At 41.8% G+C, this 16094-nt stretch overlaps 1 protein-coding gene across 2 annotated transcripts in view; it reads right to left on the reverse strand.

Annotated features, from left to right (window-relative positions):
- The window catches only part of PPM1L (protein phosphatase, Mg2+/Mn2+ dependent 1L), a 108561-nt gene extending 94879 nt beyond the window's left edge, over window positions 1–13682 (reverse strand). For both annotated transcript variants that reach the window (XR_013931691.1, XM_080409554.1), the window contains exon 1: window positions 12696–13682. Coding sequence is in view for 1 of the 2 variants with exons in the window: in XM_080409554.1 (XP_080265680.1) it covers window positions 12696–13094 (399 nt within the window). In the remaining variant the exon portion in view is untranslated. The remainder of the gene's footprint in view (window positions 1–12695) is intronic.
- Between the last annotated feature and the right edge of the window lie 2412 nt (window positions 13683–16094).

Consider the following 16094-nt stretch of genomic DNA (forward strand, 5'->3'; position numbering starts at 1 on the left):
AGCATAGTGAGGTCGACTTAAAGCCATAGTAACAGACAAAATGCTGTTTTCAATTTGTATATATATATATATAAACCTCTCAATTAAACAGTGTGTGTCACTGACATTGTATTTAGCTCTCCTACCAATTGGGAGTGCCGGGAAGCTCAGTAACAAAACATTCCAGTAAAAATACCTCTCTTCACTGTAATAGGTTTGAGGTTCTGGCCTTTCATATTATTCATCAACATGATTTTCATCTTCCTTCACAGTCAGGTTGTTCCTTAATAAGAGACGTACAACTCACATGCCAAAAAAGCTTTTAAAACCTATATTTGAAATAACTAATTCCAATATGCAGCTGGATACACTTTCTTTTGGCTCTTCTACCACAGCATCATCATGTTGTTTATAGTTTATTAGAAGCAGGTCTTTCAATGGCCAGTCTTGAAAGTTCACATGAACACTTTGGAATGCACAAACTCCAACTCATGCAACTTAAAAGTGTTGAGTGCAAAACCCAACACATCCCAAGAGATACTCAAATTTACTCAGAGTATTTTTCTAGTCATCCCATGCAGACCTGCAACACAAACCAATACGCAGCTACCGCCTTGAGCTGCTACACAATGCTACCAGGCAGACCATCACTGTTGTTAACAAGGAGGCAGATAAGTTAGATACAAGTTGCTTTTTTAAAGAAAAATGTTACTTAAAAAAAAAAACCTTAACAAAATTTACATCTCAAAGCCTGATAATAAAAGCTATCTCCTTAAGATAACTAATCAATAGATTAGAAACAGCACATACTTGCCCATGAAGGTTGAAGAGAAATAAGAATTACTGAATTAGTAAAGTCAAGGTACCACCTCAACTAGAGCCACTAGAACAGAGCCTTTAAGCAACTTCAGATGAGGACACCAATACCTAGCAAAGAATACCTTACAGGATAGCAGGTTCTCCTAAGCAGGAAAAACTGTGGCATTCTTGAAATTATTGACTATCATCATCATTCTCTTTGAAGAGCTGGTAGGTTAGCTCGATCAGGTAGAACTACCTCCAATTCTTGTCCAGCCTGCTCTAACTCAAGTTATAACTGGAGTCTGAAGAGATGGTACCCAACCTCATAACAACCTGGCCACAGATTCCAGGTCTTGGGAGGAGATACTTGATAAGAGGACTTCCATCACAAAACTGACCTTAAAAGTCCCAGAAGCATGTCTCAAATCAGTTCACCCTCCAGGGGCTTAAAATATTGTGTACATGTAGTTCTAGATACAAATAATTAAATAACTTTTAACAGATGTAGATACATTATTTGGCCTCTTATTTAGCTTTTTGTTTTGCTTTTATTTACTGTTACAACATTCACACAAAAGCAGGGCAAAAAAAATCTCAAAGAAAATGATAGTAAATACCATTCTCCTTTTCAGAAACAATTCAAAATAAAAATGTCAATCAGTGTATCAGGATACATAATTGCTAAAATAAATATTAAAGCAAAAAAAGAATTCAGGTTGATGACTTAAATGTTTGTCAATTTAAGGCATCACAGAAAGTGTTTATTTAAAGCACTGATTGAAATAATTCCATCCTGGAGGCAGGAGATTGCTCCTGCCCTCAAAGTTAAAAATAATATCACCATTAACCTCAGCAACAATTTTCTAATTGCCAAAGATTACAAATCTTTTATGCAACATTCATCCTCAGAGAATTCAATCATGCTACTTTGCCTTCCAAAACCACTACTATAACAGTAGTTGTGACTTTTAAAAATAAGGCAAACTTATGTGATGTATTTTATACGAAAGCATAAAGAATTTTGCAAAATGAAAACATCTGCCATAACATCTTTGTAAATTATCTAGCACCTCTTACTATTTATGCATGAAACAAGCAAGAAGAGGGGCTGCTCGGAGCTCTTCCCTGACATGTTGATGCGAATTGGCCCTATAAAACAGGCAGCTGATCCTACATTTTGTTCTCTAAGTCCTGAACAATAAGGATTGTTGATACGTGCCAGCAAGCCAGTGACCATCACTAGGAACAAAGAGGGCAAAGTTTAGTTTCCAGAGCATCCAGAGTTACAAAATTGTTAATGATCTTTCAAGAGCCATAAAGAAATGCTGCCAAAATGCACACTTGTGCTCTCTGTTTCTCTCAAACATGCACAGAGAGAGATAAAATCCTAAACCACAGAAATAACTCTTACACATATATCTCTCAGGTTTTGGATCTCCAGCAGTATATCAACAATAGTACACTGAAACTGATAGTAGTTTTCCTATGGCTGCCTGGTGATCTTGCTAGGAAGTTTGTTATTAAATACATGCAGTCTTACAGCAATCTAAAATGAAGGCAAGTTACAACATAATAACACACACCATTCTCTTTTCTCCTCTACTCATAATTCTTGTCTTCAAGTCCCAAGATCCACTTTCTCATTTCCCTCATCCCCCTCCTGTGCTGGCATCCCTGTGCCTTGTTATTCCAGTAGGGACACTGGATACTTTCAATTTCATGGCCAGAAAAGATAACAACAGCTTCTTTACAAGCAGTTAGTAAAAATTTAGTTTCCTTGTCATAATTCAGAGTTAACTGCATCTCCAAGCATGGAATACAAGGCCATTCACCTTCACTTCTCTCCCAGGTAAATCCCAGCAGCATCACGCCCACAGTCAAGTTGGCTTAGTCCTCACATCAGCAACTGTGATCAGGTGTGCTTAAGCATCATGATCCCAGTATCAGGTGATCATTATCATAGGCCTTTCACAACAAAATCTTGTTTTATCTCAATTATAGGAGCACATGAGTTATAACACAACCACATATACTGTAATCCTACATACGACTTTGGTCAGTTTGGCATCTCCCTGTTAACACCACACCAGAGAAATGAGATTGTCTCCTTTCCAGTGTTGCTGCTTCTCTCCTTGTGAACTAGAGCCTGCTTTTGTCTGTTCTGCAGTTATTTTTCTACTTCTCCCTTTGTGATTTCCCTTTTCTTCCATATCAATAAAGGGCCAAACTTAGGGTGATCAGGAATAAAGATCTAATGAATGTAATCGTTCTGTTCAGTGGGATCATCCAGATTCTTGTCCAAGTTCCCCGCTTCTCAAGAGAAATAAACCCACTGTAACCACATGACATGACATGTATGTCAGATTGAAAAAAAAAGAAAAACATTCAAAGCACCTTCTACACCCTGCATAGTGTCCTACACATCTCTAAAAAGAGTTAAGAAGAGAAAAAAAAAAAAGGCTAGAAAAATTAAGACAACAAATTTCACACTCAAATGCAGGAAACAGATGAAAGCTCAGGGGTATAAACATTAAGAAAACTACAGACAAGCGTGTTTTGCCCTCCCCTTCCTCCTACTCCCACACTAAGTTTCCAGTCCTGAAGTATATAGGCTTGGATAGACATTTTATTTAATGCTGATCACAATCAGATATTAAAATACATCAGCTTCAGTGTGCGTTTGGAGGAAACATACACTTCAGGGAAAGTTTAGGCAATTCTGTAGTGCAGCCCGTGCATAGAGTACCTGCAAATAAATTATGTTCCCATTTAAAATGCAAGTTTAAAGAAAAGCAAGCGAGCCACGGCAACACCAGAGAACTGTATTATGGGCCACGCACTTTCACTTATCAGAAGAAATGTTTCATGCCCTCCAGCAGTTTTCTATCTGGTAGAGAATGAAAAAGTAAAGAGATTTATTACATTAAAAAGCATTGATTGAAAGCAGTAGTGTATGACAGTTTCAGCTATTATAACAGAACTTAATAAAATCAAGTGTTTACCCCTGAAGGGGATTTGGAAAAAAAAAAAAGAAAAAAAAAGAAAAAAACACCCAAGCCTTTTCAACATTTATGACAATGACAAAATTTGCAAGGGATAACATTTTAGCACTGAAAGTAAATGCAAATAAATGTTCATTTCTCCAGGGGAGCTTTGAGGTTTGCCAACATGACGTGCTATGGATAATTGCATTGTGGTTTAGCAGTTAAAACACGTACTTTGATTGTCTGGCTGGAGATGTCAGCTGCTCACACAGCTGTGAATCAGACAAGGTCGGAGATGATGAGAGCCAGCAATGTTTCAGCATCATAATCAATTTGTATCAGCAGCAGTAGGATTGGTACTCTGTGCTGCCATGCAGGTCTCAGAAGTTTGTTATGGCACCCAACCAAAAGAATGATGCTTCTTCCTCTCCCCTTGTCCGCTTTGCTTATGACATGACAACTTCGACATCGCTATCCTGGAGCCTGGGCCCCTGTCCCAGCTCAGTGCCATATGTGACCACCTAACAGCTACTTTTCTGGAATGACTTGTCTACCAGAGTAGAAAGAGGTATATTTTTCCATTCAGATTATTTTATGGTCTGCAAATTATTCTAGATCTGAAAGCCTGGTCTTAACAAGTACTTTCTGTTCTTTTTATTTCTTGAATGTGATCAAGATAGTTCACTTATACCAGATCAGGAACAGCTTTGCCATCTAAATATCAGGCCTTATGGCATAAATGCACAGATTTTTAAACTACAATTTACACATTCTCACCAGCCTCCCCTACTTACCCTGACGTGAGTATCTGTTAGTATTCTGGCACCCACAAACCTTTTTCCTTGTGAACTGCAATGAAATTAACTTTTTTAAGCTACGCTGCTTTCAAATGAGATCTCTCCATTCAGCGATAAGTTAAAACTGCTTTAATAAAAACACTAGCTGAATCGTTTAACACTAGCTAAACAACAGGAGTAAAAGTACACAAACAGCCCAAAAGAAATTCTCCAACTTGTTGCAAATACCGATTCTGCATACAACTTACAATGGCCTCGAGAGCTCCAGCTGTCTGTACATACATCTTTGTCAGGATGGAAACTTCCTTTTGGACTTGGCGTAGCTGTAGCGTTTGTTGTCTTACTACCTTCAGGGCGAAATGAAACTCTACAGGGCTAATAAAGACAAAGGGTTATTAAGTCTTCATGACCTTCTTTTACATGGGGGATCTCTTGGGCTGCCCATGAGCCAGGGAAACTGGTCTGTCCAGCTGGACTGATACCTATTAATAGTCACTGATGGTGAACGTTGATGATGAACCTGACTATGAAGTCATCAGCTGAAGGGAACTTGTAGTTATAAAAGCTGTCTTAAAGAAAAAAAAAAAAAAGAGTGTCACTCATACCTGCTCCCTACTTCAGAAGGCAGTGGCACAGGGCATACATTCCTGAACTTGTTACAGAGGTTTTCAAACTGGGGCATGCACGCTAGGAACATGCAGATCATCCTAATCAGCACGGATGTGCCACACAGTATGAGCAGCAACAGCTCACATTACTGCTTGTCTTTGGCATCCTGCCCAAGATGCAGGCTGAGCACCCCAGTGCTGCTGTACTGCTCTTCCTGGGTCTGCTTGGGTCCCAGCACACGCAAGGACCTACCAGGTGCAAAGACCCAAGGGCTGGCACAGACAAACAGAGTACAGCTTGTTGAAGCAGAGCATCCCCTGAACAGATGAAGGTGTAAGGTTCATGGAATGCTCAGTACAGAAGCATGGTCACAAACTGCCTGGACAGCAGGGGGGACAGGCATGTGGGTGAAGCAGTGTCTTTGCAGGGGCACAGAGTAGGAAGGCTGGCAGTAGGATCCAAAGGGTGGGTGCGTTCACTTAAACTTTAAGGTTTTACCGAAGAAGTGGAGCTAGAGGCATGTGACTTTCTGTGCATAATTAGAGCAGCTGCTCCCCTTAAATTAGTTTTGGAAACTCTCCTTTCAAGGACATAGATTCAAACCAAAGGGGACTACAGGGAGTATACAAGCATTTTGTTCCTTTCTCCAGATATATCTGTATCTATGCTGTGCTTAAAATGGACAGCAAGCCCTGAACCTCAAGACCCCAGAAACATTACTGTGAAATACCTTTGGACTGCCTTTCATAGAATGGTTTTTGTTGGAAGGGACCTTGAAGATCGCCAGCTTCCAACACCCCTGCCTTGTGCAGGGACACCTTCCACTAGACCAGGTTGCTCAAAGCCCCACCCAACTTGGCCTTGAACACCTCAGCAGGGATGGGTCACAAAACTCAACAGATCTCACACATGACCATTTCTGAAGAGATCAGCATATTCAAAGGTTCCTGGGGCCGAGGGAAAGGGGCACCACTGCCCATAGTTTCAGTTTTGTGAAGGCAATACCTGTGGGCTGAGAAAGCATGCTAGATGGGCCAGACGAAGAGGAACAAGGCTGAAGAGTCCTGAGAGCAAGGAAAAATTAAGAGGTGCCAGACCCAGTGCAGGGGAACACAGCAATGCATATGGGGCCTTCCTACAGGGCCAAGTGAGCTGCAGAAAAACGTGTCCACCAGCAAAAACTAGACAGCAGCAAAACAAAGCATCCATATGCCTGGAGAGTGTTGAAAAAAATTAAATTGCCAGAAGCCAAAACTCAGCTTTAAGGAACAATTTACACCATAAATATTTGGATCTCTAACAACAGGGAGGAAGGAAAAATACTACTCTGGTCCAAAAAAGCTACTGAAAGCATGACACTCAAGACAAAGCTAGAGCAATCTGCTGTTTTAACTAATTCCACATGACAGAAGCATCCAAATTTTCTTTCTCTCACACTATTAAAAGCAAAAATATCCAGGTTCCTGACATGCAGAACAGAATTGATCAAAATCCTACTGCCCCAAAAGTGTATTTAAGTTTATTATTGTCCAGGCTGGACACTAGGTTAAGCACGACTAGCTAACAAGTCTTCACCATTGCCTATGTTGTGTGGTAAGCAGTATCAGCAGCACAAATCAGCACATTTTTAAGCAATTTAAGATGTTGCTCATCTCTGAGCTTTGATCCATCTTTAGAGACAGCTTATGTATCTAAGGACATTGCCACAGCAGTGCTGCCGCAGGGTATCAAGTTAAAAAGCGTCAGGCACTAACAACTGCGGTCTGAACATTCCTGTTTGGTAGCTGTGAAATATCCTCCCCATCTACAGCGATGGATAAGCTGCTGAGCATTGACCACACATAAAAAGCACGCACACAAATGCTTCCTATGGAGCAGTCAGAGTTAGTCAAGTTCACAGAGAAACTTAAAATTCCTTTTATAATCTAAAAGCATATAAAAATCAAAATTAATTTAATTAAACCAGTGCCAATCAGTTGGCTGCCTGTGTGCCCAAACATGGAAGCCCTGATCCAAGCTAAGCTGACAGACTACATTTAAAATTAATTGACTTTTTGATTTTTATAAAAATTGAAAAAGACCCAATTCTACACCCAATGATACAGCTGTGAACAGCAGTGATAAGAGTTCCTACTTCCAATTATGTATTTTTACACCATTTTAATCAATTTTAAGTCACAGTTTTGTACAGCAAATGAGTGTATAGTGCAGACTTAAAAATCAAATAAGCATGGTTTTGTAGGGTGAAAATCATAACCCTGTAACATGATATCCAAGAACCAAAACTTGGATAAACTAAACAAAATGACAGAAATGTTTCTATATATCATTTTGGCTTGTATTTTAGGCCACTTGTGGAATTTATAAGCAGATTTGAGACTTGCCTATCAACATGACCTCACCTACGTAACTATTTATTCAAACATTTAGGCACTTTGCAGAAGATTCTAGATTAGAAACTGAAGGAAATTACTATAAAAGGGAAAACCATCCCAGCAGTTTCTTTTTAAAAACTGCAATAACTTCCATAAAAATTCAAAGCTGTTGATTTATTCTTACATTTTATAAAATCTCAAGCAATTCATCCTTAATGGCCTTTACTCAGAAGTATGATAGATAAATTTTCATCACTAAGTTTGCTTAAGTAGTTCAGTAACAGAGGAATAGGTTTTGAATTAGAATTAGCAGACCCAGCTAAATTTAGGAAAACCCCAAAATTGTTAGCTTTCTCTTCTTTCAACACAGCATAAACACCTTCTGCTATTAGGATCAGAAACTATGAAAAAAATCCCAAAATCATAAAAATAAAAATATTAGTTCATATTTGGTGAAAGACAAATATTATCTTGCAACTGTCACTATCACCTCCAACTAAATGGAATGTTTCCCCCTATCAATGCCTGAAAAGATGCTCACCATCATAGCACAGCTTACACCCAGGTCAGTTCAGGTCATCAGTTTGTGAAGAGGTTAAAAATCATGTTAACTGATATTAAAGTAAGTGTACAGACACCATGTCCTGCTCTGACAGCAAGATTTACAGCTGCTCTGCTGATATCTGCATGTGTTTCGTAAATTTAAAGCACTTTACCCCTTCACCTTCATCGAGGACCAAGTCAACTCATTCATTAAAGAAGGAGACTATGCACACAAGCTATAACCATGGTACTCAGCATTTCAGAAGTTTCCTTCCCAACCTAACCTCACGGCAAATTGTTTGTTGTGGCAGGCCTGAAAACGACAGCAAGTTCACCACAGTGAATCCGGGAGGAATTAATCATGCTTTCAAGTACCTGTATTTTGGATGCACAGCAGGATCATTTAAACTCAGCTGGCAGGGTGCCCTCTTCTCAGGCCTCACCTCAGCATTCATGTTTCCATAGTCTCAGACAATGCTGGTAAGGGCTCTCACCATCTCTCACCATTATCTTCTGACCTTTCTTTTTTTTTTTTTTTGGCTTTGTAAGTTAATCAGTAATCAGAGGCTTCTGCCAGCAGTTCGTGCTACTGATTTCAAGGTCCTGGGGCACACAAAGCGTTATGTGATTCTCCATGTGGTTACAAACATTAGCCATTTATACAGCAAATTCCCTCCTTTCACATTTAAGCTCCCCAATCTTTCCTTACATTATGAATGAAAACAAAAAGGTTTATTTCACATACTGTAACACAATATCAGCATCTCTAAGAGCCAATTATATCATGCAAAATGCTCTTATTCATACGTATAGATCATAAGGGACAAGCCTTGCCATGTTCCTATTTAAAGAGGCTAAGAGAAATAAAAAGAGCAAGACATTTTTTATGAGACAGTTACTGAGCTTTAATTTCCCACCGTCGTTACCCATATCAGTTTACAACTGCAAACAAGCACAGGCAGCATATAAGGTACTATCTATTACTATAATTATTTTTAAAGTCTTCACCTCATAGGGTTAGGGAAAAAACAATGATATGCAACATAGCCATAACCATAAAACTGCAGATGGTAGCTGAGCTACTTTGTTCTTGTCTAATACTGAGATCTCATTAAACTGAGTGCTTAAACCTTAAATAGTTGAGAAAAAGAACACTTTAGTAAATGATAGTTAAAATAGTTAAATAAATCATTCTGATTAAGCATCCAATCTTTCATTTGCTCAGCTTTCAAGCTCATTGCTTGTTATTTTGTCATTTATGGAATTTGCTACTTCTCAATCTTCCAGTCTAGGCAGCCCCAAAACTTCAAAATAAACGAAAAAGGCAAAGGGGCGGGGAAGAAGCACCCAAACCATCTTTAAGCTGATGAGAGAACAGACAAAAATACTTTCTTCTCTTCTTTTTTGATTCTGTTAGACCACTTGAAGACTCCTTTGGCCAAAGTCATTCAGTAAAACAACAAACAGAAACTTTTCTTTGTTCTTTCTGGGTCTACTTCTTTGCCCACTACCTGTTCTGCATTACTACTGTTATTCAATCTTCAGGAAACTAACTCTTTATAAAAGGAAGACAGAGTTACGCACCATTTATCAAGTTTTTTCTCTGAAATATTATTGCCTTTAACAAGTAGTTGCAGCAGCACACCAGATTCTCAGCTGTAACACAGAGCATTAATAATTATTTTTGCTTATTGCTTTCTCATCAAGCCAGCCACAAAATTTAAGTAAAAGGCTACCAACCTATTCAGGCTAAAGTTTTAAGATGGAAGAGGAAATGACAAAACTGAAAAGGAGAATTTATGCAAAATGTTAGTAATAATTAAGCAAAACTCAGATATCTTCATAAATTATCACTACACAGTAATACATATTACTTGAATCATGTTTTTCTCCGTCCTTCTACTTCAACATGATATGGCAGGAAGTAATTAATGAAGACACACTCCCTTGTATATAGCTCGGTAGAATTAATCTAGCATCTCATTTGTGGTATTGTCTGTTTGGAAAAACAATTGTTCCCTATACAGAACAGTTTCTTTCACGTGTAACTCCAGAGATTAGCAGTTCTTTGTTCTTTAAATACACATAAAGAAATTTACTGGAAGCCCATATGAAAAATTTAATCTCCACAAAGGCTTTGCTACATATGTAGGTAAAGTGTTCCACAGAGTCACTTACCATAAAAAAAACCAACAACAACAAAAAACCCCAACATCCAGAAAATCAATTCAAATAATGACCAAAAATTTAGTATTATGTATTATTGATTAAATAAGAGCATTATTTTTTGCTGTTTCTTCTCCCTCCCCTCTTTTGTACTCAAAACCTGCTTAGATTAAAAAGTGTTTTTAATTATTTTTTGCTGTATGCACAGCACACAATTCATGCTCTTCTAATCAGTTCTACATAAAATCTAAAAGCTAGAAACTAGTTATGTCCTCAGTGATTAGGCATGTGTTTTTGTAGGAATAAAGGCCACTAAGACCACCTGGGGAAAGATAAATCAGGGATAATAGATACATACATTTTACAAATACTAACTTAAGCAAGGTTTGGAGAAAGATCTGCTGTCACCTTTCAAAATGACAGGCCTCATATAAAATACTCAGACTTTGCCACTGAGTCAATTAGAGCAAGTTCCAAGGAACTGGAACACAAAAGAGAAAGGCGCTTTCCACAGGTCCTGTATTATCATTAATATACCCTACGAATGTACTTCCAACATCCACAACAAAACAAACAAACAAAAATATATAGGGCACATTCTTGTAATTTAGCTATACTCTGTGTTAGTTTTGGGTTATTTAATATACTGAGTTTGCAATCAAGTGTAGAGCAAGATACATATATGATGCAAAATTCTCGAAAGAAATAAGATCCTCCTTTCACACTGTGAAAGTGTTTTTTTTTAGTGAAGTCTAAGCATGTCTATCATACTTCTATCTGTAACAATCTCAGAATACTGTTTAAAAACACGAGACTGATATTCCTGCAAACTTGGTTTGGCTGAGCAGTTCAGAAAAGGAAAACTATCAGTTTAAACAAAGGGAAAGAAGGCAGAAGACAGAGCACAAGCACCTTCCGTCCAAAGCTTCAGAGAACAAGAGAGCCAGATGTATCAAATACACAGATCAGAACCAATATTCCTTCAGCAGATGTATACCAGTTTGCGATACATATACATTTCTACTTGCATTCCTCGAAGGCCAAGGAATACTGAACTGGCACAAGTATGCCAGTAAGAGTTGGCACAGCTGTACCCCAGTTGAAATCTGACATAAAAAGGAAAGCAGATTTCAAAAACAATCAGAATTTTTCATTAAGCTGACAATTTTCAATATCCAGTGTTCACATTATTTTAAAGGGGGCAAAACAATAGCTGCTGCAAGACAGCAGCAGGACAGATGACTGGCTCCCTTTAGAACTGTGCCGGCAGCAGAAGAGCAGCTTTTTGATGATGTGCCTAAGGCCTGGATTTTTCAGGCAGCACTTACAGGTTTAGAGGGGCAGCAGCTGCCACCTTCTTGCTCCATTAGTGTCTGGTCACTGCTGATGCTTTTCTAGGCAGGACTCTGTAAAAGCTGCTGGAGGAACACCCAAGCTCTCTTGCTGCCTTACCCCTCCTTGGCAGCAGCACTTATATGAAAAACTTCAACATTTCTCTCCAGCTTCGCATAGCCAGCATATGGGTTGCTAAAGCTAACTGTCACACAAGGGCAAATTCTTTGTCCTTTTCCACCATTATGAAACACGTACTTTGAGCTATACAGAAAGCTACGTGGCAGCACCATAATCATAAATGAAGAGAAAGCTATAGATTCAACGTCTGTCAGCTGTAATAAATGAAGTATCCCATCTAATACTAATTACATAGCACAACCTGAAGGAATTTGCCATACCTAAAAAAGTTAAGTGGTTAAACACCAGAAAGTTTCAAAATTACAGTTTTCCTGGCTTTCTACTAGGGAGGGGACAAATATGACAGCACAGCAGTAATAACTTAAAAACTACATGCAATTACTCATTCTCAGCGACTTACTGGTCTTCACTTGAGAGGGAATTACTGTGAAGACACATTTTAGGCACACCAGCTTTACAGCTGCACACACATCTGCCTTTAAGAGGACTCCTCTCTAACCACTACAGATGAGCCCAGCTCCTGGCTGACAGGAGGGGGAGACCATCCCTGTGCCAAAATCAGATCACACAACACTTCGCTGTAACAAAAGATGACTCCAGGGAGTTTGTGCTCATCGTCGTTATTCCATGCACGTCAGAGCCACCTCCAACAGCTTTTACTTCAATTAAACCTTTACTACCGCAAAGGGCAGAGGGGTATAAACACATTTATACCATACTTATCATGGAAGGGGCAATGAGACATAAATGGAATGGAGTATTTCTCAATACCTAGAGACTCCCTCCCCCCTCCCCCAAGAAGCAAGGACAACACCCCCCCCACCCCCAATGTCTCAAGATAACTGCACAAACCTGCTAGGGGAGAACATATCCATTCCTTGCCCCATACCATCCTCCCCCCCCACACCCCACACCCTTTTTTTGTTTGGGTTTTGGTTTTGTTTTTTTTTTTCCATCTGAGCACTTGCCTCTCCTCCATGCCCATCAAATATCCCGAAGATGGAGGGGTGAGTCTTGTTCACCAGGTCAGTGATTACTTCGAACCTGTCCTCCATGTGATCCCTCCGGCCTTGGATGGAGTAGACAGCCACATTGTGGCTCTTGAACTCCCAGGTCTTGGAGAACTCTGCGTCCAGCACGTCTAGCCCCCCGAGCCTGTCATTCTGCATGATCTCGGCCACCTTGCCCTTCACCATCTTCACCGCATCCCTGCTGGACTTAACAATGGTTTTCACTTCATCCGTGTGGAAGAAGTAACTCCACAGGGCCAGGCTGATGCACAGTAAGAACAGGGTCTCCGGTCTAAGCAAGAAGTAACGCATGATCCGACCCAGCAGAGACAGCAAAGTCATTGTATCCTCTATCATTTATTATCGAGACCGTGTATCCCCACACCATGCAACGCGCACCCCGGCGGCTGGTATGGCTCTGAGCCGAGGCTGCGAGTCAGTGCATGCTCCGCTGGGGCGCAGCCGGCGGGCGGGCAGCGCCGAGTCCCGCGCCCCGCCGCTCCCTCCTCCCGGCGGCGGCCTCGGGGGGCCGCTCCGCGCACCGCCGCTGCCGGGCGGCGGCCACCGGCGCGTCCCGGCCCCGCGGTGCCCCGTCCCTCCCGCGGGGGAGCCGCGCCGCTAGAAGCGGCGAGGAGCGGGCCCGGCCCGGCCCGTGGAGGAAGGCTCCGCCGCTGCCGCACCCCCGCGGCCGCGGCCCCCCTCAGAGCCCGAGCCCGGCGCGGGCGCCCCTAGGCCGCTGCTCCGCCTCAGGGCCCCGCGGGAGGCCGCCGCGCTCCGCCGCTCTCGCAGCTCGCCCCGCCGCGTCGCGGAGCCACCGGCCGGCCGCAGCGAGGAGGTGCCTAGCAGGGCCGCCCGCGGGTACCTGTCTCCCGTGTCCCCCACGCCTTGCGCCGGCCCTCCCCCGGGGCGGAGCGCCGCCACCGCCGCCGCCTCCGCCTCGCCCGGCCCCCGCCGCCCGACTACAAGCCCCGGCGGCCTCCGCGGCGGGGCGCCGGCACGGCGGGGCGGTGGCGGGGCGGAGGCCTCTGGGGCTTGTAGTGCGGCGGGGCCGTGGAGCTGGGCCCGGGGAGAGGCGGGCGGCTGCGGGCAAGCGGCCGCGGGAGCAGCAGCGCAGCCCGGCCTGCAGCGGGCAGTGCCGCGGCAGCCAGCGCTCGGCGGCGGCTGACCGTGTTCCAGAAGTCGGGGGGACTCTACCAGCCCCGCTCCCCGCTTCGGCTGACACCCCCGGGCGGCCAGGACGCAAAATGGTGCTGTGGTTTTTCTGGGGGATAATCTTGCATGACGAGCAAGCAATCTCCGGCTACGTTCACGGGCTCGCAGGTGAAGTGGAACCAAAGTGGGAATTCAATTATTAAACTGATAGTAGAGTTTGCCTAGTCAGCGTTTTAATGGCAAAACCCGTGCGTTCTCTTTCCCTGACCCGTTTCTGTAAGTGGTCTGTTTCTGCTAACTGATGAGCAATGAAAATTACAAGCTGTGACTGTGTGAGCAGAAGTTTGCTGGAATATAAACAAGTCAGCATTGAGCCTGAGCTGCAAATGAGCTGGAGTGATTTTCAGCCAGCTGGCAGAGTGGGGGTCGGAAAGCTGACAAAACTCATACACCAACCTGAGAAGAGTATGACAGCTGATACCATAGTCAAAGGCGTAAGAGTGGTATTGAAAATGAATTAGCAAACCACAAAAGCAGCTGGCAATTTTGAGTGAAAAAAGATATAAAACTGCCTTTCAGCCAAGGCTGAGCGTTCAGGTATGTGCCTTTCAAGTCTTCCAGCAGCTCCTGCTTCCTTAGGACTTTTAACATAGAAGTCACACGGAAACATACATAAACTATTGTTTTGCTAGTTTTGTCAAAGATCAGCTTAAGTAAATTTCATAAACTCAGACTCTGTTAACCCAAAGTTAATGATTTAAGCATTTTTGTGCCTGATTCTTACATCCAGCTCTGAGAAGCAGAAAAGTTAATGACAGGTGTTGTATAAACAACGGCACTGCTTTAAGTCTTAGAGGTACTAGTATTTCAAAGGACTATCCAAAGGTGTATGTTTCAAGCCTGAAGAGACTCTTACCTTTTTCTTCTTATCTGTCTCTATCCACTTGAGTTGAGCTGCGGGTTCTTTACCTGAAAGGCCAAAATACATGCCCATGAGTCCAGTAATACAGTAACAACACAGACTTTGCAGCATCTGTAGCTTATGATGCTGACTGAGGAGCAAACATAATGAGTGCTTCCAGGAAACATAAGACCAAATGTGACAAACAGGCTGAAATAACTTGCACCAATGAAATAATATTTTTCAGACTAAGTCCCCATTTTGTGAATAGAGCTTTTTCTAGAGAAACTGCTCAGTTCAAACAAAGCCTCAGTTTTGTCTCTAAACTGTGTCTTAGTGTGCCTGGGACACTTGCATTACAACACAGATCCCTCGGCACAGTCAGTTTGTCTTTGTATATGTGCCCTTAGCTAATTTCTTCTCTCTGGCTTTTTGCTGTATCTGCTGCAGCAACTCCCCTTTCAGTTGTTCATTGTACTGGCTGGAAGCCATTTGTGGCTGCTAAGCAAAACTGGATCTGTAATGCTCGTGTTTGGTTTTAATGACAACTGTAGTGTGGCTTCTTTTAGTTCTATTTATGTTTAAGAAAAGATAAAATAAAGGCAAAAATGTGGAGAATACTGCTTACTACCACCAACTAATTCATTATTTATTCAATCAGTTGTCATTTTAATGAAATATAAATGTGTATGTACTGTCAGGGAGCAGTGACTTGTGTGAAAGTTGTGTTACACTGATGGAAGTTTGAATGCAGACTATGAAACTGCAAAGTGAAATAAAGTGGTTTCAAACCAGAGAGTGCACAAATCACTCTTCCAGTCACCAGCATGCATCTCCTCATTGTTATTTTAGTTGCTGAGGACTACTATCCATACACTGTCCAAAATTTCCTCCAAAGAAGTATAGGACCCTCTCTGTGTTAAAGGTTGCCAGAAGCAGAAGATGCTTCATACTACCTTGGAGCAGTCCATTAGCAAAATGATTATTGTTGCCTATCTTCCATTGTATTAATCATATTTTATGCTGCAAAAGAGTTTGAGCTGGTTCCAAAAGCATCTCGACTGTGAAAATACGATCTGAAATGCTCTGCAGCTGCAGAGTGTCTTAAGGCTTTTCTTTTCTGAATGGAAGGCAGATGAAACAACAGGGTACAGGCAAAGTCTTGTTCTGCTGAACAGATGCAATGCGGTAGCAATTGTTATCATGCTAGGGCCATCTCAAAGTCATCCATCTGAATATTCTGCCCTTGATATGGAACTGTCCACTAAATAAATGCTAACAATCCAGGTATTGAGTAAAAGTTC

The sequence above is a fragment of the Falco punctatus genome (assembly GCF_963210335.1).
Source record: "Falco punctatus genome assembly, chromosome: 13".
Classification (NCBI taxonomy): domain Eukaryota; kingdom Metazoa; phylum Chordata; class Aves; order Falconiformes; family Falconidae; genus Falco; species Falco punctatus.